Here is a 24520-nt window from a genome sequence, read left to right as displayed (position 1 = left end):
CGGCCTCCGATTGCTCGGGCCTGGCCGCCAGGCTCGGGGTCGACGGCCGAGCGCTTCGCTCTGCGTCCCAGGCCGCGACGGCCTCGCGCTTCCCCTCGCGGCGCTCGCCCGGGCTCGGGGCGGCTCCCGCCTTCGACCCGGTTCCGCAGCGGCCTGGCCCGATGGCGCCTCAGCGGAGGGGCGCGCTCAGGGCGCCCGAGGGCAGCGGGGCGTCAGAGCGCCGGCGCCCGTGCAGGTACAGGGCAGCGTCGGGAGGGGCGAGTTGCGGCGGGCGGGGCGGGGCCGTGTGATGGGCGTGGTCTTCTTGGGGCGGGGCCTCGGGGGCGCGTGCTGCGCAGCTGGGTCGACTCCTCCTCCCCGCCTCGGGGATATCAATGATCCCTGTTTAAAGTAATCAGGTGTCCACTCAACATGGTCTGACCATGCTGTGCCCACCTTGGGATTTATTTAACTGGAATTCGTTTTCTTCATATAGCACTGCAAAGGGGGGAGGCACATATAAAAATAAGTCAGATTCCCTCCTTTTCAAGAATTAATTACATATTTAAAGCAAGGGTGCCTTGATCTTTTTTCTTATTTTTTGCAAGTTCTTTAAGCCCTACAGTCACCAAGTTTTTCCTAGACAGCAGAGCACACAGTTTCTCAGTTACACACGTGCACACACACATGCATGCAACATCAGTAATTACGTTAGTTAGACGTACAGTTAACCCAGGTTGTGCAAGAAGTGTCTTAATTATGAATGATTTTCATTGTTGCTTGTACTGTCCTCTTGGCTGGCTTGTGGGTGGACTCACACCTTAGTTACGTCCACCAGGAGCACATGTGTGGTTCTGGAGGGTCACTTTCGGTTTCAGGGAACGTGATTGGCATTGGCAACATAGATTCAGGTTCTCCATGAGCCTGGCTGGGCTGGGAGGGACACTGGCCGGCAGCTCATCTGGTTGCCAGCACAGGGCACAGTGAGCCCTGCCTGGTCAGATGGGGCTGGGGGCCACACTCCCCACCATATCCTTCCAGGCTGGCGAGTGCTTCTGGATTGGTTGGGAGTAGCTCTGACCTCTGTTAGGGCAGGAACAGTTTAGGGCTCCCTGTGATTAAGTGTGAACATGCTCCCTGGTCATCGTGGCCCACTTTTCAGCACATGTGAGTGCAGTTGTGTTTTGTCCTCAGCACAAAGAATGTCCGGGCACCTTGGGAGGTGCAGAGGAAGTGGCTGAGAACTACCGTCCTGGGGGCCTGTGCTGTGCTTACTGGGCTCCTGCTCTGGAGCAGCCTGGGGGGTGATGATGGCGTCACTGAGGTCCTGGCTCACCGTGGGGAGATCCTGCCTGGCAGGTTCATTGAGGTGCCCTGCTCGGAGGACTATGACAGTCACCGAAGGTTTGAAGGTAGGCGATGCAGCCTTGGTCTGGGAAAGAGCCTTACGTGAACACCGAACGTGATGCGTTTGAGATGCGTGGGTCTTTCGCTGCAGCGACGTGGTGTGGGGGTCAGGGGGGTACAGTGAAACTTTCCCTCCTTCAGGTCGGTTAACCCACACGTGGGCTGGGAAGTGCAAGGGCAGGCCTGCTGATCACCGAGGTGCCCCACACTGTGGGTACTATCTGTTGGAGGAGACTGCCTGAAGGGACATAACAGAATTGGAAAGGCAGGGATGAGAAAGTTGAAGCCAGAAAAGGCATTAGCTGTAGAGTGTCATTAGGTGTATTTCCTGCAGAAAATGTTGCAACGAAAAATGTCCCTACCAGAAGCCCTTCCTGGTGACGAGTAGTGTGTCCCTGTGTGTCCCCTTCTGGGGGGAGGAGGGGAGTGCTGCCCAGAGGCAGCGGCCGCCCTGGAGTTCAGCACCCTGGAGAGCCCCCCCCCCCCCCCCGCCCCTCCTCCCCGCCCCCCCCCCCCCGCCCCGCCCCGCGCCTGCCCCGGCACTGGGCACTGTCGGCTTTATTTCCTGCACGTTCGTTGCTGCCTGGACGCTTTCTCAGTTTTAAAAACCTAGCCTGCGCCACTGGGTTTTAAGGACAAAATTCAGTTAATTTTTTAATTCGGAGCAATGCTTTGGACCTGAACTGGAAGAAGATTGCCGAGTCTTTCCACTGAGGGGCGCTGTGGTGACGCACACCAGAGGGGATTACCTCCCCCTGACTCCCTCAGCCTTTCCCTCTTAACCTGTGTCCCAGCTTTTGAGAAAGTATTTTTCAAGTAGTTAGAAGTGAAGTTTCTTCTTGCCCATTTAATAATTTAGCCACATTAAAACAGTTTCCGGGGGGGGGGCACGGGGTTCCAGTTTGGGATGATGAAGGCATTCGGGAGATGAATGGTGATGTTGGCACAACAGTATGAATTTGCCTCATATCCCTGAACTTGTACACTTAAAAATGGTTACAGTGGGGGGCGCCTGGGTGCTCAGTCGGTTAAGGGTCCGACTTTGGCTCAGGTCATGAACCCTCAGTTCGTGATTTCGAGCCCAGCAGTGGTCTGTCTTGCACTCAGCACAGAGCCTGCTTCCGATCCTCTGCCTCCCTCTCTCTCTCTCTCTCTCTCTCTCTCTCTCTCTCTGCCCCTCCCCTCCCCCACTCTCTCTCTCTCAAAAAAATTTTTTTAAATGGTTAAAATGGTAAATTTTGTGTTATGTATATTTACCACAATACAAAGAATAGTTAAGGTGTATTTAAAGCTTCTTGGGGCACCTGGGTGGTGCAGTCGGTTAAGCGTCCGACTTCAGCTCAGGTCACTATCTCGTGGTCCGTGAGTTCGAGCCCCGGGTCGGGCTCTGGGCTGATGGCTCAGAGCCTGGAGCCTGCTTCCGATTCTGTGTCTCCCTCTCTCTCTGCCCCTGCCCCGTTCATCCTCTGTCTCTCTCTGTCTCAAAAATAAATAAACGTTAAAAAAATTAAAAAAAAAATAAAATAAAGCTTCTCGTTGGGGCAGGGGGCTCCTGATGTGGGAGGATCTGCCCCCTGGGGGGTGTCTGGACAGGCTGCTGCACTGTGTGTATGTGGAGTGTGTGCTCATGCACGTGCACAGATGAGTCAGCCATTCAAAATTCACTTTTTCACCCAAATGATGCTCTTCACACTCACATTGAACACGTGTCGCTGATGGACTTTAGCATTTCAAAATTTATGGGGTTTTGGTTCTGTTTAAAAATTGATTTCTGGGGCGCTTAGATGGCTCAGTCGGTTGAGCATCCAGCTCGGGTCATGGTCTCGAGGTTTGTCAGTTCAAGCCCCATGTGGGGCTCTGTGCTGACAGCTGGGAGCCTGGGTCCTGCTTCAGATTCTGTGTCTCCCTCTCTCTCTGCCCCTCCCCAGCTTGCACTCTGTTTCTCTCTCTCAAAAATAAACATTAAAAAAATTTTTTTAATTGATTTTGGGGGCACCTGGGTTACTCAGCTGGTTAAGTGTCCAACTTTGGCTCGGGTCATGATCTCACGGTTCGTGAATTTGAGCCCCGCATTGGGCTCTCTGCTAACAGCACGAAGCCCACTTCAGCTCAGGTCATGATCTCAGGGCTCGTGAGTTTGAGCCCTGTGTCAGGCTCTGTGCTGACAGCATGAAGCCCGCTTCTGATCCTCTGTCCCCCTGTCTCTCTGCCCCTCCCCCTCACACGTGTGTGCTCTCTCTCTCTCTCAAAATAAATGAACTTAAAAAATGGTTAGATTTTTTTAAAAAATTGATTTCTAACCTAATTGCATTGTAGGCAGATAAAATAATGTGTATGATATCGATCCTCTGATTTTGGCTCAGACTTTCATTTTGTGTTTTTGTAAATGTTCCATATACACCTGGAAAAATGTTTGCTAGTGGTTGCGTGCAAAGTTCTATGTAATTCTCCTAGTCTCCTACCATGTATACAAACCATCTATATCCTCATGGATTTCTGCCTCCTTTGTCCATCGAGTACTGAGAGAGGTGTGCAGGAATCTCCACTTCGACTGTGGGTCTGGTAGCTTCTGTCATGTTGACTGTTTCGCGTTTGAGATGGTACTATCTAATGCTGTTTGTCACACCTTCATCTTCGTGGTAAACTGTTCTATCACCTCTAAATATGACCCTCTTTTGCACTGTAATGATTCTTTTGCCTTAAAGTGCATTAGTTATACAGATATCACTCTCCAACTTTTCTTTTGGTGATTATTGTATTTTCTTTTATTATTAACCCTTCTGTGTCTCATATTTACATTTTTTATGAAAAGCATACATCTGGCTTTTGTTTATAATGAAAACACCTGTGTCAGTAGGATTGTATTTAGCCTTCTGGAATTGAAGCACCCCTCCCCCGATGGTCCTCCAAGTAGAAGTTTATTTTCCCCACACAACAAGGCCCAGAGAGAGCCCCCCCCCCCCGCCCCTAGGTTGGCCTGGTGCTCTGTGAGCCCCTCACCACTTGTACTCAGTGTGTGGCTCACATGGTCTCAGGACATTCTCTGACCTCCAGGCACCAGGCTCATGTTCCAGGCAGGAAGGGGGGGGAGAAAAGATGAAAAGTTAAAGGTCAGCCCAACAGGTCCTGAGTGTCCCAAGTCTCCATCTCATTGGCCAGGACCTGTTGATGGCCCACCTAGTACAAGGGAGCTGGGCCCACCTTAAGTGCTGAAACACAAGGAGTTTGCAGAGCCTGTCTGCCTCTGATGCTCTGCCTCTTCCTGGCCTCATCCACCTGACCCTGGCTCCATCCCCAACTGGACTTCTTTATCCTCATGCCCCTAAGCAGCTGCACCTCCTGGTTGCAGAGAGGCAGAGGGAGCTCAGGGTGGGACATGTGGTAAGCACATTTGGTGGCAGCTTTTGCTGGGTCCCTGGGATAGGACAGTGACTAGAATTACAAGCACAACTTCAGTTGTCCTGGAAAGACTTTCTCACAGGCGCTTAGCAAGGCTGGGTCTGTGGTCATGGATTGTCATGGATGCCGCCTCTGGGGTGGCTCAGGGCTCTCTTCCCAAGGGTAAGCAATGAGCCAGATGCTTCCCAGCGTCCTGCCTGGTGTGGGACCACCAGGAGTGTGCTGTGCCCAGTGGGATGTCAGCGTGTCCTACACAGGATGCACTTACGCTGAGGAATCATTGTCGCTTCTCTGAAATTCATACCTGTTTAGGTGTCCTTTATTTTATTTTATTTTATTTTATTTTATTTTATTTTATTTTATTTTATTTTATTTTATTTTTTAATGTTTACTTATTTATTGAGGTGGGGGGTGGGCTGCACTGTCATCACAGAGCCTAATGCGGGGCTTGAACTCATGAACTGTGAGATCATGACCTGAGTCGAAATCAAGAGTTGGACGCTTAACCAACTGAGTCACCCAGGCACCCCTAGGTGTCTTGCATTTTATTTGCCAAATGTGTCTCCCCAATCCTGTGGAAGGAACAGCCCACCCCACAAAACTGTCCCTGGGGAAGGCCAGCTACAGGTAAATCCTCAACAAATGCAAATGGCTCTGTTGGGATTCAGCATGGGGTCAGCATCTCATTCTGGCTATCTCTCTCCAGGCTGCTCCCCTAGGAAGTGTGGGCGGGGCATCACCGACACCGTCATCACCAGGGATGAAGCCCGGAGGATTCGCAGGTACCCAAGCCTTTTCTGTCCTGAACAAGTGTGAAAGTGGGGCTGGGGGACAGGAAGCAGACAATTACTACGAAAAAGATGATTTAAAGAAATTCATTTAGAACTCCCTAAGAATTTTCTTGTATGCTTCCAAGGGCAAAGGTAGGCTTTTCCAATTTCCAGGAGCGAAGGCTTTTGCCCTCAGTCACGTGGCTGCTGATGGAACCTGCCAGAAGCCTAACCACTCTTCACGGGAAGTGGTTCTGACCTGTAGAGGAGGTCGGGGCAGTGCTGCTTCCATGAGCTGCTGGCGGAGCCCTGGGACACCTGTGGAGAGCAGGTGGTCACTAGAGAGCAGTTCAGTCTCTGTGCTGAGACTGGCTAGGAATTAGCCCTTTGGCCAACTAGCTGTGACTCAGGATGGGGCAGGAAGTCTTACTCAGGTACAATTGACACTGGCTTTTCCTTTGTTGGGATTAAAAAAAATTTTTGATTGTTTATTCATTTTTGAGAGGAAGAGAGAGAGAGAGAGAGAGAGCGCACGTGTGTGGGGGAGGGGCAGAGAGAGAGATCGAGACACAGAATCCGAAGCAGGCTCCAGGCTCCAAGCTGTCAGCACAGAGCCCGACACGGGGCTTGAACTCACAGTGTCTGTGAGATCACGACATGAGCTGAAGTTGGACGCTCAACCGACTGGGCCACCCAGGTGCTCCTAACAACAAGATCTTTTTTTAAATTTTTTTTTTCTTTTTTTTCAACGTTTTTTTTTTTTATTTATTTTTGGGACAGAGAGAGACAGACAGAGCATGAACGGGGGACGGGCAGAGAGAGAGGGAGACACAGAATCTGAAACAGGCTCCAGGCTCCGAGCCATCAGCCCAGAGCCTGACTCGGGGCTCGAACTCACAGACCGCGAGATCGTGACCTGGCTGAAGTCGGACGCTTAACCGACTGCGCCACCCAGGCGCCCCCCTAACAACAAGATCTTAAGGCTTTGATTTTCCAACAACTTGTTCAGACACAAAAGCTGTTTAGACACACATGCCAAGTGCCCAGTGGAGCAGAGTCTGACCCTCGAGCTGCCTTTTGCCCATGTGCCCAGCCGAGGGTCCCGGCTGCCTTCTGCCGGTGGTGTGCCCAGCTGAGGGTCCCAGCAGGGAGACGGTCCCCATGCTTCTACATAACAGTGTAGGGACTTGTTGGGCAGGAGTCAGCGATATTTCAGGGGCCGATCTGTCCCCAGTACAGCTTCCTGGTAGGCTGTGATTGGTCTGTAAAATGCTCTTGCGTCTCCAGTGATGTGGATGGTCCTGTCAGATGCAGCACAGGCCACCATGGGGCCTCTACCTCCTGAGCTGGGGATTGCAAAGGTGTCCCCCAGCCTTTGATGACCAGGGGGGGACGTGTCAGCCCAGAGGGACCCAGTGGGGGTAGTTCAGCCTATTTTAGTGGGCACCAGCTCTCAGTGCCAAAGGTGGAAATTAAATTTAAGCTCAGTAGTTTCTAAACTGTGTCATATATAATTAACAAGACCATGATGAAATATTGCCATTTTCTCATTTGGCTTTGCAAATTGAGTCCTTTGGTCTGAATGTGTGTTTATATCATAAACAGTAAATGATCTGTTAACATTGCATTAATCGTGCTGGTTGTTACTTGCCCAGCTATATCATAGACTATTCTACCGACTAAATCCTGACTTACAATGACCTTTCCCCACAGCATAGCCGAGAAGGGGCTGTCCCTGGGAGGATCTGATGGAGGGGTGAGTTCCTGCTTTAGTTTTCTTTCTACCCCTTTAACTTGCTCACCATCCGAGGGACAGCAGCACTGGATTTGCAGGGCTCTTGGGTACCCCCTCCCCCCACGCCACATTTGGTGGACATGGGAGTGTCCCCTCTCTTCAGGGTGAGTCACAGCAACCTGCTCCAGATCTCATTCGTATTTCAGACACCCAGCTGGGGGCAGATGGACCTGGTCGCAGGCAGTGAGCTTAGGGGGAGTGAGTTAGGAGCCCAGTGAGGAGGGTGACAAGCCCTGGAAACAGGAGAGGCTGAAGTGGGAGGGCTGCTGGGAAATGGTGGCAGACACACTCCCCAGGCCCCAGGCAGGAGGTGCCCACAGACATGGTGTGGGCACCGTCATCTGTGAGGTGCAGGGGGCTCAGGGCTCACATGAACGACTCACCCCCCCGGAACCTGGGGATAGGACCTTATTTGGAAAAGGGTCTTTGCAGATGCCACTAAGTTAAGGGACTCAAGAGGAGGTGGTTCTGGACTGGGGTGGGCCCTAAGTCCAATGGCGAGAGAGGCAGAGGGAGATCTGAGGAAGAAGAGGAGAAGCCACAGGAAGATAGAGGCAGAGGTGGAAGGATGCCACCACAAGCCAGGGGACGCCTGGAGCCACCAGAAGCTGGAAGACGCAGGAGGCACTCTCTCCTAGGGCCTCTGGAGGGAGCGTGGCCTTGCCCACACCTGGATTTAGGACCTCTGGCTTCAATAGCTGTGACAGGATAAAGTTCTGCTGGTTCAAGCCCCCAGTTGGTGGTGATTAGTTACAACAGCTGCCGGGAACAGGCGGCCAGCACTGTGTCTCATCTGCCTCCTGGGCAGCCTCTGTCCCTGCGAACCCTGCACGTCAGCTTGCCTTCCTGTGTGGCGTCCTGAACGTGGGTCTCCTCACCCAGTGAGTGGAGCTGTGGAAGATCAGTCCCCTCTGCATTGTTTGGTGATCCCTGGATTATCGCCATTACACGGACCTGAATCAGTCTACATGTTTGAAAGTCCTGGGAAGATTAGTTTACAGACTTTGGTAGAATTTCTAAGTATTTCTCTGATGATCTGCATGGCGTTATTTTATTCTGCAAACTTTTACCTGGAAATTAAGCTCCTTTTATTTCTGTTTGATTTGATTCAGAGGGAGCATTTATTAAAAACCCATTTGTGCATGGACTCATTTCTTATTCATTGTTGGGCATTCCCCCAGGAAATTGTCTTGTGGCAAATTATCAGATTTGATGTCTTTAAGCTCGTTAACATTTATTTTTTTAAAATTTTTTGTTTTTACATTTATTTATTTTTTGAGAGACATAGAGAGACAGAGCACAATCAGGGGAGGGTCAGAGAGAGAGGGAGACACAGAATCCAAAGCAGGCTCCAGGCTCTGAGCTGTCAGCACAGAGCCCAACACGGGGCTCAAACTCACAAACCGTGAGATCATGACCTGGGCTGAAGTCAGATGCTTAACCGACTGGGCCACCCAGGCACCCCTCAGTTAACATTTATTAAGCTCAAATTATGTTCAAACCTCCGGGCTGGTTGCGGTATCAATGAGGAAAGATATAGTAGCTTCCCAGACAGCATAAAGATGATTTGTCCTGGTGACCACTTCTCCTAGATATGGGGAAGGGCCCACAGAAGGGAGTGCACAACACTTTGGCCATCCTGTAGAGAGGTATGACTCACTAATTCCACTCCTAGGGATTTCCCAAGAGGATGAAAGCATCTTGTCCGCCAGTGCTCAGAGCAGATTTGTAATAGCCCCAAACTGGAAACAGGCCACGTGGCTGTGGCATCCCGGACCACGGAGTACTCCTTAGCAACAAGGACGGTGGACGTCTGTAGACACGAAGGCATGAGCAAACCACAGAGAGGTGATGCTGAGTGGAAGGAGCCAGACCCAAAAAGAGCGTATCCCACATGATTACATTCACAGATAATTCTAGAAAGCGTGAATCTGTCATGGCAGGAAGCATATCAGTGGTTGCCTGGGTGGGGAGGGGTGGGTGGAGAGAGGCAGGAGCAGGATGGTAAAGGGGTGCAAGGACATTTTGGGATGTGGTTGTTATCTTGGTGATTGATGGTGGTTCATGGGCGTGTGATGTGTGGTCCCCTTACACCTCAACAGGGCTGAAGGAGGGAGGGTGGGTGGGGTGTGATTCAGCTGCAGGAGTTCACAGACTGTGGACTGTTTTCAGAAAATCGGACTAGGCAGGAGAGAACGAGATGTCCTATACGTACCCTGGGCCCAACTTTTTTGAAACCCAGCACTGCTCCCTGGCCCAGGGCAAGCATAGGCTGGATCTCAGTGGTCTGCGTTTACCTTTGGCGACTTTCAAACCCCGTCACCCTGTGCTCTGTGCACGTCTTTTCCAGGCGTCCATCCTGGACTTGCACTCAGGAGCCCTGTCTGTTGGGAAGCACTTTGTGAACCTGTACAGGTGAGAGCCCAAGAGGGGCTGCGACCCTCTCTGTGTGGTATGACCTTGCACCCTTGTGCAGTTCTTATCTGGGAAGTGGGAGGTGTGGCCCTTCTCATGTGCAGGGTCCCTGTTCACCAGCTGCAGGGAATAGTCTAGTGCTACACCCAGGGAGCGCTTCTTGGGAAAGCAGGACCTACTTGAGGCCTAGGGACAGCTAAAGGAAGTGGGGGGGCAGTGGTACCCGCCGGGCTCTGGGGCCAAGGGGAGCTGGAAAGAGTCAGGGGTACTCTGATCCTCCCTGAGGCCAGGAAAGGAAAGGGATTCTCCCAGCCTTGCTGAATGTCACCCTCACTCTGCTGGTATTGACTTCCCTGCCTTTTAATCACATAGTTGTCATTGTAGAGGGAGCAGTTAGGACAAGCTAGTTTTCAGGGACCTACTGGTTAGTTGGAGGAAACACTGAGTTTAAAGGAAATAAGGAAAAGATTTAAATGTTATATAATAAAACGTTAACAATAAACGTTTAATGAAATGTTGCATTTGTTAATACTCTGTTTTTTCGCAGATACTTTGGAGATAAAATACAAACCGTCTTCTCAGAAGAGGACTTCCAGTTGTACCGGTGAGGAGGAAAGGGGTGAGGAGGTCAGATGTGGAGGCAAGTGCAGCGGGCGGAGTGGGGAGGGCTGAGGGTTGGTGTGCCCAGGAGCCCAGCCCAACCGGGGGCGGAACCCAAGTGTGCCCCGCCCACCGGCACCGCCCACCCACCACCTAGACCACACCCACCCCGCCCACCAGGCAACCCCACCCCATCCTCGTCCCGCCCACTAGCCCCGGCTCCACTCCACTCCATCCAGTCCACGCCCACCCACTGCCCCCGCCCACCACGCACCCTAGACCACACCCACCCCGCCAGCACCGCCCACTCAACTCAATCCAGGCCACGCCCACCCCTGGCCTGACCCACCCCGGGCCTACGCCAAGCCCTCCCCACCATTCCCCTGGCCTGGCCAGGCCACGCCTACCCCCTTGGTCCCGGTCACACTCACCCCATCATCACCCTGTCCCCTTCCCCCTGTGGTGTGCCTATCCACTTACACCGGCCTAGTCCAAGCCTGCCCCTGACCACACCTCCCAGTCCGTGGCCCACTGGTCACACCCATCCAATCCACGCTTCGACCACGCCCTCAAAGACCACCACCCATCCACGCCCGCCGGCCACGCCCCAGCAGCGTCCCCTTTCAACCCCGCCCCCCCCAGCCCCCCAGCCCCTGGCTTGTCGTGGGCATGTTGGGAACAGAGGGTCTCACGAGAGGTGAAATGCACCGTTCACTTTGTTGGAATCCAGGCAGGTGGATGAAGGGGTGGTACCTCTCTGCCCCCAGGAGGCCAGGGATCCCAAACCCCAGCGAGTGGCCGCAGAAATACTGAGGGGAGGCGGGGTTGTGCGGACTGGTCTACTCTCCCGGCTCCGAGGTTTCCTTCTTCCCCTGGCTCCTCTCCGGCCCTCTGCGCAGTCAGGGCAGACGTGCGGAATTCACCCGAGCACGCTTTGTGCTGGTGGGTAGTACACAGGGCAGCCGCCTCCGCAGCTGTGGGTCTAGCCAGGCCATGGCCCTCACGCCACCCAGTGGAGGCTGCGTGTGCCCCTCGGCCCAGGGCTGTTCTCTGGCCTTCATGACAGCTCACGGATACGGAGGCACATCCAGCCTCAGGGGGGTCCAGCAGCTCTTGTAACCGCCGTGCAGGGCTGTGCCCACTCCCCAGTCACACCACACATGCCAGTGCCACCCCCACTCGGTGCCCTGTCAGACACAGCCCTCCTGTCCTGGCAGCTCCCCCACTGGGGCAAGGTGTTCGTTTGTTTTTGTTTTGTTTTGTTTTGTTTTTTATCTTGGGGAGAGGAGAAGGGCAGAGAGACAGAGAATCCCAAGCAGGCTCTCCGCTGCCAGCACAGAGCCTGACTCTGGGCTCCTTCCCATGAACCGTGAGATCATGACCTGAATCCGAAATCCAGAGTCTGGCTCTCAACCGACTGAGCCGCCCAGGTGCCCCAGGAGTGTTTTTGTTTTTTACTTAAAACTTTTAACTTTTAGATAATCAAGACTTCCATACTGTTTTGAGAACTAGCACAGGGAGACCCTGTTGTACCCTCCACCCAGGATCCCTGACTGCAACTGCTTCGTGTGAGAGTAGGGTGTCGCCCCCAGGATGTGGCACCATGCCACCTTTTTGTTCAGATTCCCTGCTTTCACCTTATTTGTGTGAGTGTGTGCAGTTCTGTCCCCGTGTGGGTCATGTAAGGGCCGCCAGTCACGCCACCGGGCATCCCGTCCCCACGCGGCCCCCACTTTGCCCTTGTGCGCCCTCAGCTCCAGCACCCATCCCCAGCCAGCAGCCAGCAGGCCTCCTGGGCTGGAAACACAGCTGCCGCTTCCCCTTGGTCACGTCTCCAGGGAGACAGCTGGAAAACAAAGCTGGGCTACTGGTCCAGAGAGAAGTGAGGGGTCGGATGAACTCTACACATGAATAGTAACGGCAGTGAGTGGTGCACTTGATCCCTGCCATGCACTAGTGACCTCACTTGGTGGCTGTGAAGTCTGGGCCTGGAGCACGACAGGGTCTCCTGGTGCAACCAGCCGGGCACTGGTGGTGCAGGAGCCTCAGTCTGTGATTACCCAGTGACCAGTTAACGTCGTTCACCATGTTACCGTTTAGTAAAAAGTGTGGGTCGGTATTTTCACGTTCACAAGGTCGATGAAACATATGAATGAACACCGTGAATGAAGGGAGAACAGCAGATTTCTGTCTCATTTGAGTGTGAACATGCAGAGAGGAAGGGTGTCGGTCACCTCTGTAGTCTGGAAGGGCTTGCGGTCGCACACAGAACCCAGGAAGGGTTGCACAAATGAAAAAGAGTTTGTATTTCTGGAGAGAAAACCCAGTCGGTGGTTGCACCCAGAAGCATGCGTGCTGTCGCTGGGCACGTGGGCACTGGATATGACGGCTCCCAAGAGGCAGGCGATGCCCCCTGTGTTCTAGTGCAGCTTAAGGTTTAGTAAATGAGATTGGTAATTATCAATGAAGAAAGAGGGAAGGAACCAATCAGTTTCACACAATAAACCAATTGTTAAATAATAATAACTAAAAAAATAATGAAAACTTTTCAAAATATGTTGTTGAAGAGTGTTGCCAAGTAGATGGCAGTGTTTAGGGAAATCTTTTTTCTCATCTTGTCTATTCTATGGTTAAAAATAACCGAGCATTTGGAGACATGACCAGAATATTACCAGCACGAGATACCAGTGTGATCTAATTTATGGTCTAGATCATCACAGAGCACATCTGCAGGGTGACAGAGCAGGGTTTGGGGGACCTCTCCACTGCTGTCTCCCACACAAGGATTCCGATAATTCACAGAAAATGCAACGCTCCGTCTGTGGGTCTCACAAACCTGGAAGGAGAATGGTGGCTGAGATGGGCTATCTGGCCAATGTTCAAGGCAAACATTTGGTCTGAACCGTTCCCCGCACCACACCTCGGGCTGTTACACTCAGGACCACGTCCACGTCGTGTCCTGGACTCTGAGTCACCAAACCGCCTTTTCTGGATGTGCCGAAGATAAAAACCACCAAATCGCTTCCAGACTTTTCTCAGCCGCCATCTGTGCGCTGACATCAGGGAGAATACGCAGCATGATATGCACAGAAGCCAGAACCATGAAAGCTGAGGACTGTCCTGGTGGCCCCGTGGGAGCCGTCGCCACAGCGGGAACCGTCGCCACAGTGAGAGCGTCACCACAGCGGGAACCAAGAAGTGGAAGGCCAGTGTGCCCCAAGTGGGCGGGGCTCTTTCTGGCTCCGAGGTGGAAATGTTGAGTTGGTGAACATAAAAGTGAGGAAAACCAGGAGAGAGAAGCAGAAAGTACTGCAGAAGCTGAGAGAGGAAGCTTGTGCGTGGAGTGAAGCTGGGATTGATTCCCGGAGGAGCACCATCGCTTTGTCAATGCGTCATCCACACCGTGTGCTGTTTGGTGACAGGTGGAAGAATATCATGAGTCTCTAAGTTCTTTCAGTTTGTCGGACTCTGACATTTGGCTAAACTCTGAAATGCTTTGGGCCTTGAAGGTGAACAAAGATGAAGAAACGGAGCCCGCTGGATAAGTGATGTGCTCATAAGTACTTTTTATGACTTGGGTGATAAGAGCTGCTGAATGCATATGTCCCTCCTACCCCATGGAGGAGTCCGAAGAATTCTGAACATAATTGTTGGTCCAGCAGAAGTTCCATGGGCATCAGCAATGTTAGAATAACTACTTACTGAGATGAGTTTGGGGGAGCCCCACCCCAGGAAGGGTCTAGCGCACCCCCAGTTAGTGCCCTGCCTTGTGGGAGTGCCCTTGAGCACGTGGTGTGCATGTCGAAGCATCATCATCAGTGGTTTGGAAATGTTGGAATGATTTATGTCCTGTTGGGCTGGAGCTCCATCATTTGTGGTCCTAGACCTAGTTTACCATATATTCTGTAAGCGTGCACACAGGTAGGTACCTGTGTGTGCACATGTATGTGTGTGTGCACACCTGTACATGTAGGCGCGTATGGGTGTGTACACGTACGTACGTGTATATGGGAGCAGGTATGTGCATGCGTAGATGTGTGTGGGAGTTAGTGTGTTTGGTGTGTGTACGTGTGTGCGCATGTGTGTGGGCATGTATGTAGGTAGGTACGTGTGTGCACGTGTGTAGACGTGTGTAGGTAGATGGACAGCAAGTGCATGTGTCCGCCTCACAGGTGTGGCTCAGCCTGTGTAGCGCTGCTCCCCTGCCTCCTGGCCTCCCAGGAGTCGGCTCCCTGGGGCTCTGTGGAATGGGCCGTGCAGGTCAGCAGTGGTCCAGGGAGGGTGGTGCCCCCACCACGAATGCCCGTGTGGTGAATTGTGCCCCGTGGCACCTCGCCACACAGCCGCGTGTGTAGGGCTGGGAGCCCAGACCCCTGGACGTGCCAGGGAGGGGCTGGTGTCTCCGGGGGCAGCACCCCTCTGCCGCGGCAGGAATGGCCCGAGCCCCTGACCACGTACGGTGCAGCTCTCAGGGCCGAGGTCGTCCTCCGGACCTCTGTTGGGAGCACGTGCACCCTGTGCAGAGGGCCGCTCGCCCCGCAGCCGCCTGTCTGTCCCCGCAGACGGGGCCCCTGCCCTTGGCCATGCCCCAAGGAGCCGGTCCTCAGGGTTCCTGGCTCTGCACACGATGCGCCTTCACACGTGCGTGGGCCGCACGTACGTCTGTCCATCTTGCTGCTTTCCCACAGCCCTGTCACTCTGTAGCGTGGCGCTGCGTGGGCTCCGTGGGGCCCGTGGAGAATCCTCTCCTCTGAGGCTGCGCTGCTCCTGGGTGACGCCTGTGTCCTCTCTACAGGGACGTGCGGCAGAAGGTCCAGCTCACGATCGCCCAGGCTTTTGGCATCAGCGCATCTTCGCTGCACCTGACCAAGCCCACGTTCTTCTCCCGCATCAACAGCACCCAAGCCCGGACGGCACACGACGAGTATTGGCACGCGCACGTGGACAAGGTGGGCACCCGCTCTCCAGCATGGGCCCCGGGGCTTGTTCGTGGCTGCCCGAGCTGCCCGCCCGGGTTTCTGAGTGTCCACTGCGGCCTTTCTGTGGTTGGGGTTTTACACATCTTGGTCTCTGATGCTCAGGTGTGTCCCGAACCCCGAGGATGTAGTCGGGGGGGGGGGCGGGAACCTGTCCCCAAGTGATGGTGAAAAGTGCTTTAAGAAGTGGTGGGCACTCTGTCCTCTGTGGCCGTCTCCACTGGCGCCATAAGCTTCACCACGTGTCCCCCGGGCAGCCTTCTGTTGCCCCTGCAGCTGCAGGTGGCCTCTCCTCGGGCCTGCCTGCCCCGCCCCCATGTTCTTCCTCTTCATGGGAAGATCTCTTGACCACTCTGGACCCTCTGGATTTCCCGTCCTTGCTCTGCTCTCGATCCGTGATGTTGACCAGCTGCAGGAGGAGCCCGTCCCTGCCTGTCCTGCAGCCACCCCACCCCCCACCCCCCTGCACACCCACAGTCTCGGCATGCTGCCAGGGGAGACCTGCCTCGGGAGACACCCGAGGGCTGCCATGTGCTCAGGTGACCCAGGACACCCCTCGTGTCCCTAGATGCTAGAACAAAAGAAGCAAGTGGAAAATACCCAGAACCGGGGTGAGTGATGAGGCAGGTTGGGATGCACGCTTGCAGATGTGGCTTTGGCTTCAAGACCAGCCAGATGCCTAGAGTCTGTTTCATCTCGACTGAGCTGATGGAGGAGGCACCATGCATGGCTGCGAGCACTTGCGTGTGGTTAGTGAAACTGAGGACCCCGACGTGTAATCGGCTCAAGCCAGTGTAAACAGAAGTGGCATCTGTGGCCAGTGGCTCCCGTGTGGGCCCACGCCGCTCTGGGGCTCCACCAGATTCAGGCTGGGAGTGTGGGGTTTCTGGCCTCCAGGTGGCAGGCACCATGTGCTCAGATCCGGCTGTGATGGAGCCCCATCCCCCTGCACCTCGTGGCATTGGCAGCTTTTGACCCATTGGTAACCACGGTCAGATCATCATTCGGGGACAGGGTGAGACCTTTGGTGTCAGGTGATCACAGACACTACAGAGGCAGAAGAGGGTGTTCTGGTGCTGAGGGAAAAGACGATGTATGCGGAGGACAGACAGGTACTTCCAGCACACAGAGAAGGGGGCCCCACGCGTGGGCTGGAGTCCAGGAGGATTTTCTGCACAAAGGAAGGACAGCCGTCCACACACCAGGAAGAGTCGGTTCAAGAGAAACACGCCCTGGCCGCGTTCTCGAAGATCATACTCTTCAGGCGGGAAGAGACAGGCCCCGGTGACAAGTCGGAAGCTGCAGGCTCTCCAGAGGGGTGCTTAGAGCCAGGAGGCCACAGAAGGGTCTGCAGGAGCCAGGGCAGTGCGAGCAGCCAAGGACCGCTCACACGTGGGCATGGCGAGAAGACGTCCTCAGACACAAGAGAACTGGACCGTGGCACCTGCTCGTGATCCGTGGGGCTCCTGTCTCTAGCTCAGGACAGACTCCCCACCAGAGCCCACTGCTTCCAGTTTCCTCCTTACCCAGGTCCCCGGTTTTCACGTGAGCTTTGGGGGGATTCCTGTGCAGCATCTGGGGATGGGTGGGTATGAGAGGGTCAGGCTCCTGGACCCTCCTGCTGTACCTGGGTCTCTTTTAAGCTTATGTGGCTCATGTATGCTTTCAACTCATGTGAGGTTCACTGCTGAAGGTGTTCTAGAAGCAGGCCCTGGGAGATCGTGGTCTCCCATCACCCTGGTGTTTGGTGAACGAATATCAGTTAAGGCGAAGCCAAGATGGGCTCTTGGTGGGGTTGTGGAGCCAAGCCCAGGTGTGTAGAATCCAGCTTCATGTGGCCTGGTGCAGAGGGCACAAGGTGATGTGGGGTCTCCGTCACCACAGCAGCCTTGCTGGTTGGCCACCTCATGTCAGGGGATGACTGTTGTCATGGTGATGGGGGTAAAGATGGTGGCAGGGGAGAAGGCTCTTCAAGCTGTGGTCAGACATGTCGCAGGGGGTTGGCCCGGGGCTTCTGCGTCCCGTTCCCATGATGCCTACAGGTGTCAGTAAAATCTTGTAAGACTGGCTGTCAACCCAGCAGCTTAGAGGCAGGGGTTGGGCTGTGCGTCAGGGCTGGCGGGGTGACGTTTCAGACTAATTCTTAGACTCTTCCGTTACTGTTCCTCTCCTACCCCAGACTTGCTAATTGAATGGTTCATCAGCCTGGAATACATTGTTATGTGATTAAAATTCTTTGCACGAGAAAAGTGCATCTCTCACCAATTCCGTTTATTAATTATTAAAGCTCTTTGTTCTGATCTGTGTCACTGAAGCCCTTGGAAATTACATCTTCCTTTCATATTACAGTTAGCTTCTCCTCGGCAGCCCGAGGTTTTAAACCAAACCCTGAAGGTGTCACATTGAAAACAACGTGTCTGTGCGGCAGCCCTGGCCTGCAGTGGCTTCCAGGGGTCCCTTCCGTCCCCGACTTCGGGGCATCTGAGGAAACAAACGATAGCCGCCCCCTGTTTCCATTCCTTCGTCCAGGCAGGAGTGGGGGTCGATTCTCAGAGGGTCCGTGCTCAGACGCACCCCTCCTCTGCAAACGAGCATCTACACAAAGAGGGTCAGACACAAAAGGACAGATCCCGTGGGATCCCATGGCTATGAGGTCTCTAGAGTTGTCAGAAGGGTCGGCACCAGGGGGCGGGGGGCAGGGGTGAGCGTGTAATGGGACAGTTTCCATGTGGGAGGTTGGAGTTCTGGAGACAGACAGGGGATGGTGGCACAACAGTGAGAACATGCCTGCTGCCCCCCGGGCTGCGCACTGAGGTGGTTAAATGGTAAATTTATGGCACGTGTTTTTACTAGAGTTAAGAACAAAGGTTGGAGTCGCCCAGCATCTGAAAGAGTGACAGCACTTGCCGTTGCTGCTGGTGCAGGAGACTGGCCCTGCAGGTCAGCGATGACGCTGCCACCGTCCCAGGAATCGCTATGGTGCCGGCTTGTCTGCCCTGCGTCCTGCACACGCTGCCTTTCCAGAAGACAGCTGTCCGGGCGTTTGAGCTGTGCCAGAGTCCCAGCAAAAACACACGACCGTGGGCTCAACCAAGGTGTTTCTGAAGTCAAGAAGGCAGTGAGCGGCCTCTGTTAGGTGCACGTGTTGTATGCTGACCTCTGAAGGCTGAGAGCGGTGTCCTGGGCTTGTGTGCCCCACGAGCACCTCGATGGTGACGCGCTCCCTCCCCTCTGCCCACAGGTGACCTATGGCTCCTTTGACTACACCTCGCTGCTCTACCTCTCTGACTACCTGGACGACTTCGGCGGAGGGAGATTTGTGTTCGTGGAGGAGGGGGCCAACAAGACAGTGGAGCCAAGAGCAGGTAGGGCCCTCACGCGGCAGCCCCAGGCATGGGCAGATGCCCAGCGATGCTGCGCTTGCCTGGATGCGTCTGCTGGTCCTGGACACCCAGGGGCCCCATCGCCCACGGTCGCTGCCGCCATGGCACAGCGGTTCCCAGAGCCCGCCCCTCCCTGCCCTGTAGTGCACTCCCCAGAGGGACTCAGCAGCTCACGTGAGGTGATACTCCCAACCTGACGATGTTGATAACAGCGCTGAGCACTGGGGCTTGCCTCCCCGGACACAGTGCGGACACTCAGCTGCCCAGTGAGCAGGTGCTGGGCAGATGACGTGTCCCTCCCTCTGGCACTTGTGGGGAAGAGAGGGCACTCACAGACAGACCCGGCCACTTGGCTCCAGCCCAGGTACCTCGGACAGTGCCAGTGCCGTCCACCTGCTGCCGCGTCTCACCTGTGCCTGTGGCATTGTCCTCACCTGCTCACTGGGCTCCTGCCGGCTGGGAGCTCGGTCAGGCCAGTGAGGGTGCCCACCTGGCTTGGCCAGAATGTTCCTGTCAGCCATGGGGGAGTCCCCCAAGCCGGTGGGTCCAAACTGCTCCTTGTAGTAGCTCTGAATTGGACACCAAATGGCTTGGAAATCAAAAGGCATAAAAAAGAAATTAAACCGCTCGGGGTTTGCTCTCCTCCCTCCATGGGGTGAGCACAGGAAGAGGTGTAGACCTGGGCTCAGTCAGTGGGCAGGAGGGGCCCTGGACACCCTGCAGTTCCAAGGCTTTAATGGATAAAGAACCAGAGAAGCTTCTGTCACTGAGACTGGGTGTTACATGCACATGCTTTTGAGAAGTGCCCTTGTTGTCCCAGAGAAAAAGAACACGCAGGATTACAGACACTGAGTTTCTCTCACACGCTTGGTTACTCAGTTGCTGAGCCCAATCTCTAAGTTGTTTACTGAAGAGTGTAAAAAGCCAGAAAGTACCTTTTTGTGAATACTGAAATGTTTTGTGTTTATAGAATTGGGTGGGCAGTACAACTCGATGCACCCCTGGAGGACATAGTCCTGGAGGATGTGGCCTTGGGGCACACGGCCCTGAGGGACATGGTTCTGGGGGTCGTGGCCCTGGGAGACTCTCCCCTGGGAGACCCACTGCTGGGGGACGCAGGTCTGGGGGACGTGGCCCTGGGGGATAGGTTCTAGGGGACGTGGTTCTGGGAGACATGGTCCTGGGGGACATGGCCCTGGGGGACAAGGTTCTAGGGGATGTGGCCCTGGGGGACATGGTTCTGGGAGCATGGTTCTAGAAGATGTGGCCCTGGGAGACAAGATTCTGGGGGATGTGGCCCTGGGAGCCCCACCCACCAGTGTAAATGTTACAGGTCTGTCTTGCTCTTTGCCTCGTGTGGTGAGTTAGCAGCACTGGTCCCTGGACAGATGGTGATTTCATCCTCTGCTAATAATTTGCTTGTGGTTCTGATACGAGCGGCCTGCCACTGGGTTCTTCAGAGCATTTCTGTGGTACCTACTCTTACTTAATTACTATGGACTTTTCACCCGTCAGAATCAAGTGTAGGGCTTACCTGCTGGTTGGACAGGACAGAGGGGCTCAGGATTGTGCAGCTGGTGCCGTACTTTTCTCTAGTTACCACACCGGCACTTGATGGGGTCTGAGGGCCTCTTTCCAGGTGGACAAGATGAGAGGCAGCCACACTATTTTATACGATTGACTGTGTGCTGTCCCTGCCTGGGGCTCAGCGAGGTACATTCGTCCCCACAGACATCGTGGGAGCTGTCGTTTGACTCTGGAGAGACGCACAGCAGCTCACCCACCAATGAGACCAATTTAAATGTTATGGTTCTTGCTTTGGACAGTCTCTCCTCTCTTGTGGAAATTCACAGGAAAATACACACAATAAAATACACACTTACATTTTCCCACTCATTTGATCTTTCCAGAACCCTCACTCTTTTCCATAGACCTGGGTTTCCGATGGGGACCATTTTTCTTTGGCCTTAACACTCCTAGCCCCATGGGTCTGCCGGCTGTGGCTCTTCTGTAAATGCCCTCATTTCACCTTTTCTAGCATATTTCCACTGGCTGTGAAATTCTGGAGTGATAGAATTTTCCTTTCTCTGTAGAAACATCATTTTATTTTCAGGTTCCATTCTTGCTGAGGGAGAGTCGTTGTCAGGGTCACTGTCCCCATGGTCACTGCCTTTTTTCTCTGATGCTTCCAAGATTTTCCCAAATGACTCATTTCATCTGTTTGACTGTGATGGGCCTCCGCGTCCCACTCGGGGTTGGCTACACCGATTGGATTGGATTGGATTAAAAGCCAGGTTTTCACGACTTTGGGGAAAGTTTGGGTCATTGTTTCCTCAAGTTCTCTTTTTCTGTCCCAATGTTAACTTCTTCTGAGGCTCCAACAGCATGAATGGTGGAAGGCTCTGTATTGTCCCAAGGTCCTTTTCTCTGCTCTTCAGCACCTCTGTCTACAAACTGTGCGGAAATGCTGGAAGGGACATGGAGACCCCTACTGTTACTGTGCGTCCACAGACACTTGAGAACTGCGTCTGTCTACATGGGCAGAGGGGGTGGAAGGGCACGGGAGGCCGGCGGCCGCTGTGCAGACAGGCCTGGCTGCTGTCCCATGTCTCAAGTTTGAATCAAGAGACCAAGGACAAGATGTGTTTTAAAAATGTAAGTCTTGGGGTGCCTGGGTGGTCAGTTGGTTGAGCATCCAACTTCGGCTCAGGTCATGGTCTCACGGTTGGTGGGTTTGAGCCCCGTGTCAGGCTCTGTGCTGACAGCTCAGGGCCTGGAGCCCACTTCGGATTCTGTGTCTCCCTCTCTCTCTGCCCCTCCCCGACTTCCACTCTGTCTCTTTCAAATAAACATTAAAAAATAAATAAATAAATGTAACTCTCAGAAAGTGTGGTGGGTCCGGATTGCTCTGGGAAAGCGTTTCCTTCCCATGGGGGTGGCTGGGCTGGTCCAGAGGAGGGGACTGCACTGTGTGTGAGTTCCAGGAGCCCCCAGGCTCACACTCATAGGTTTCCTGTGTGTTCACCATTTCTTTTGCTCTGTTGTTTCCAAACAGAGCCCAGTTCTCTGTTTACAGCTAGAAAGCCGGGCGTGTCTGAGGTGGCTTCTTCTCTCCTTTGCAAAGATTGCGGTCAATTTGCAAGTATTGATGGAAGCAGTCAACTGTCCAGCAGTGGCTTTGTGGGTTTTTTTTATTGTTTTTTGTGTTGTGGGTTTTTGTTTTGTTTTGTTTTAATTCTTTTTATCTTAGAGAGAGAGAGCATAAGCAGGGGAGGGGCAGAGGGAAAGGGAGAGAATCCCAAGCAGGCTCCATGCTTAGTGCAGAGCCTGACACAGGGCTCAATCAATGCCACAACCCTGGGCTCATGACATGAGCTGAAATCAAGAGTCGGACACTCAACCGGCTGAGCTGTAACTGTGAAGGGAAATGTGGTTGTCATGGGGCCTTGCCACGCGGCCAGAGCATAGTACCTGCTGAATCTCAGGTTCCTCCGTCATGGCTTGGTAATGGTCAGCTCGCTTGTAGAAAATTCTATAGTGCTGTGTGCAAGGCCAGTTAAAGACAGAAGCAGTTGAACATGGAATTGTCTGAAAATGGACAGGTTGGAAGGGCCCCTACTCTGGACTCCCAGAAGCTGCCTTTCCCTAGGCAGAAAGGTGAAGACCATTTATCTCAACTTGAAGGGAGCTGACGAGGCATTGGGTGTTTTGTCTTGACATATCTTTCTTGATTCTTTGGTAAGACATTGCCATCACTCTCCAGGGTTTGGTTTTGTCTGACATGGGAGTAGAACCTGAAAGCCTGTGAGGGGTGGGCCTGGGGAGGTCACGTGGCCTGTCGGGGCACCCTGGACGGTGCTGGCAGGACCTGGCCCCCACATCTGGGCCCACCCACCACAAAGAGGGCCAGGGCGGGGGCTGGGGTGCCCCTCACGCATGGAGGTGTCCTGCTGCAGCCGTTCCCATGGTGGGTACACCTGTCCTATTTCCTGGTTTGCTGTGTCAGGGCCGGCCATGTGTGTGGCCTCCGGGTCACTTCCCTCTTCTCTCTTCTGTCCTAGGCCGGGTGTCCTTCTTTACCTCAGGGTCCGAGAACCTGCACCGTGTGGAGAAGGTCCACTGGGGCACCCGCTACGCCGTCACCATCGCCTTCACCTGCAACCCCGACCACGGGATCGCAGACCCTGAGTTCACGTAGCCCTCCTGTTCACGGTGCCCTCCCGCTGGGAAGCAGCCACACTGAACAGAACGTCCTCCTCTCCCCATTTCAGCCCATTTCCTTTGAACAAGGTGCCTTATGAATCACCCTGGATTTTGATTTCCTGATGTTTCAATCATTTGTCGTCCGTAAGTAAATTAGGGGGAAGCAGCTTTTCACCACCAAGCACTGTGTGTTTGCTTCGGCGTGCTGTTGACATCAGGCCCAGAAGCTAGCAGCGACCCTTCCCCAAGAGGGGATCCCGGGGCCCTGGGTGGAAATTCCCATTTGTGAACAGATAATCACTTGCCTGGGCCTCATCCAGATTCATCCGCCGAAGACTGACTTTTGAATGTGGATGATGCCATGGCCTGTAGAGAAGGTCCAGTGAGTGCACGGCTCTGGGAGACACGTTGGGGGCCGAGGACCTGAGACATCAGTGATGTGAGTCCCTCCTGACGCGGCATCTTCCAGAAACCAAGCTGGTCACACCCTGTAGGAGCCCCGGTGATGCTCTGCATAGGAAGGCAGGGTCCGGGGTAGGCCAGGTGGGGCAGCGGGAATCGATTCCCCAGACGGCACGTATAATCTGGGGGAGCGCCGGCAAAGTACAAAGCAGCAGATCAGACATCGTGATGGTGGATTGAGGCCAAGCAGAGGACAGGACACCAATAAACTAACCGTCAGCTGAACCTCAGGCCCCTAGGCTCCAGGGGGCCGCGGGGAAGGAAGGAGCGTCATTGATTGCTCGTCCAGACCCTTTTGGACTGACTGACGTAAATACCGGTGTTCAACTTGATCTTGAATTTCAGAAGAAGTGAGTGTAGGGCTGGCCCACTGCCCTCCCTGAATCCAGGTAGCCCCTCCCTGGGCAGGGGCTCTGCAGGTTCCTGTTCACCGTCCCAGCCTCCCACCTGCCCTCCGTTCCCCACTTCACCCCCACCAGCTGTGTGCTGTGCCCCACAGAGTGGCAGGGGAAGGTCCGCAGCCGGTGACCAGAGCGGGTGCCCGAGCCCTGTTCCCCCTGCAGCCCTGCCCTGAGCTTTCTTCTGGGTCCACACCTTGGAGGCCAAGCAGACCCAACAGAGCTGGGGGTACAGGCAGTCCCTCATCCTGAGAAGGCCTCATGGTGGGCATCATGGGTGACGTCCCAATCCCTGTGGACACAAGAGGCGGGGGTTCGTGATCTTGCCCCAGTCACACAGCTGGCCGGTGCCAGCTTGAGCTCTCTGGGATTCCCGGGCCCAGGAGCATTCCCTGTCCTCTTGTGCCCCTTGCTAGAGAAGACAGATGTGAGGGGGGCCTATTCCTGGAAAATGCCCATGAGGGTGAGGAGGGGATGGGCGCCATCCAGGGTCTCCACGTGCCCAGGGTGGGTTACTGGACCAAGGCTTTGTCCCCAGGAAAAAGTGGGCCATATGTTTATACCTGCCCCCCCCTCCTGGGTCCCCAGTCCCCAGAACAGACCCCAGCCACACAGCCGAGACCCTCCTTACCTGTGGGGCTGCCGGGGGCTGGCAGGTTTTGTGGGACAAGGGAGCATGGTGGTGAGGTACTGGCCATATGGCGGGCCTCTCTGTGCCTGTCTCTGTGGGCCA

General features: G+C 54.3%; 1 protein-coding gene across 1 annotated transcript; it reads left to right on the top strand.

The window, feature by feature from the left end:
• The first annotated feature begins 39 nt into the window (after positions 1-39).
• OGFOD3 (2-oxoglutarate and iron dependent oxygenase domain containing 3) lies at positions 40-23108 on the top strand. The gene is made up of 9 exons (XM_042966447.1): positions 40-235; positions 1174-1391; positions 5492-5567; positions 7269-7311; positions 9701-9765; positions 10313-10369; positions 15161-15314; positions 18583-18706; positions 22786-23108. The coding sequence occupies exons 1-9, from the start codon at positions 162-164 to the stop codon at positions 22920-22922; spliced, it is 948 nt and encodes a 315-aa protein (XP_042822381.1). The 5' UTR covers positions 40-161; the 3' UTR covers positions 22923-23108.
• The last annotated feature ends 1412 nt before the right edge of the window (positions 23109-24520 follow it).

Source organism: Panthera tigris, chromosome E1 (assembly GCF_018350195.1).
Source record: "Panthera tigris isolate Pti1 chromosome E1, P.tigris_Pti1_mat1.1, whole genome shotgun sequence".
In the NCBI taxonomy this organism is placed as follows: domain Eukaryota; kingdom Metazoa; phylum Chordata; class Mammalia; order Carnivora; family Felidae; genus Panthera; species Panthera tigris.
The sequence above is the reverse complement of the archived record's forward strand: the minus strand, read 5'-3'. Positions and strand labels throughout refer to the sequence as shown.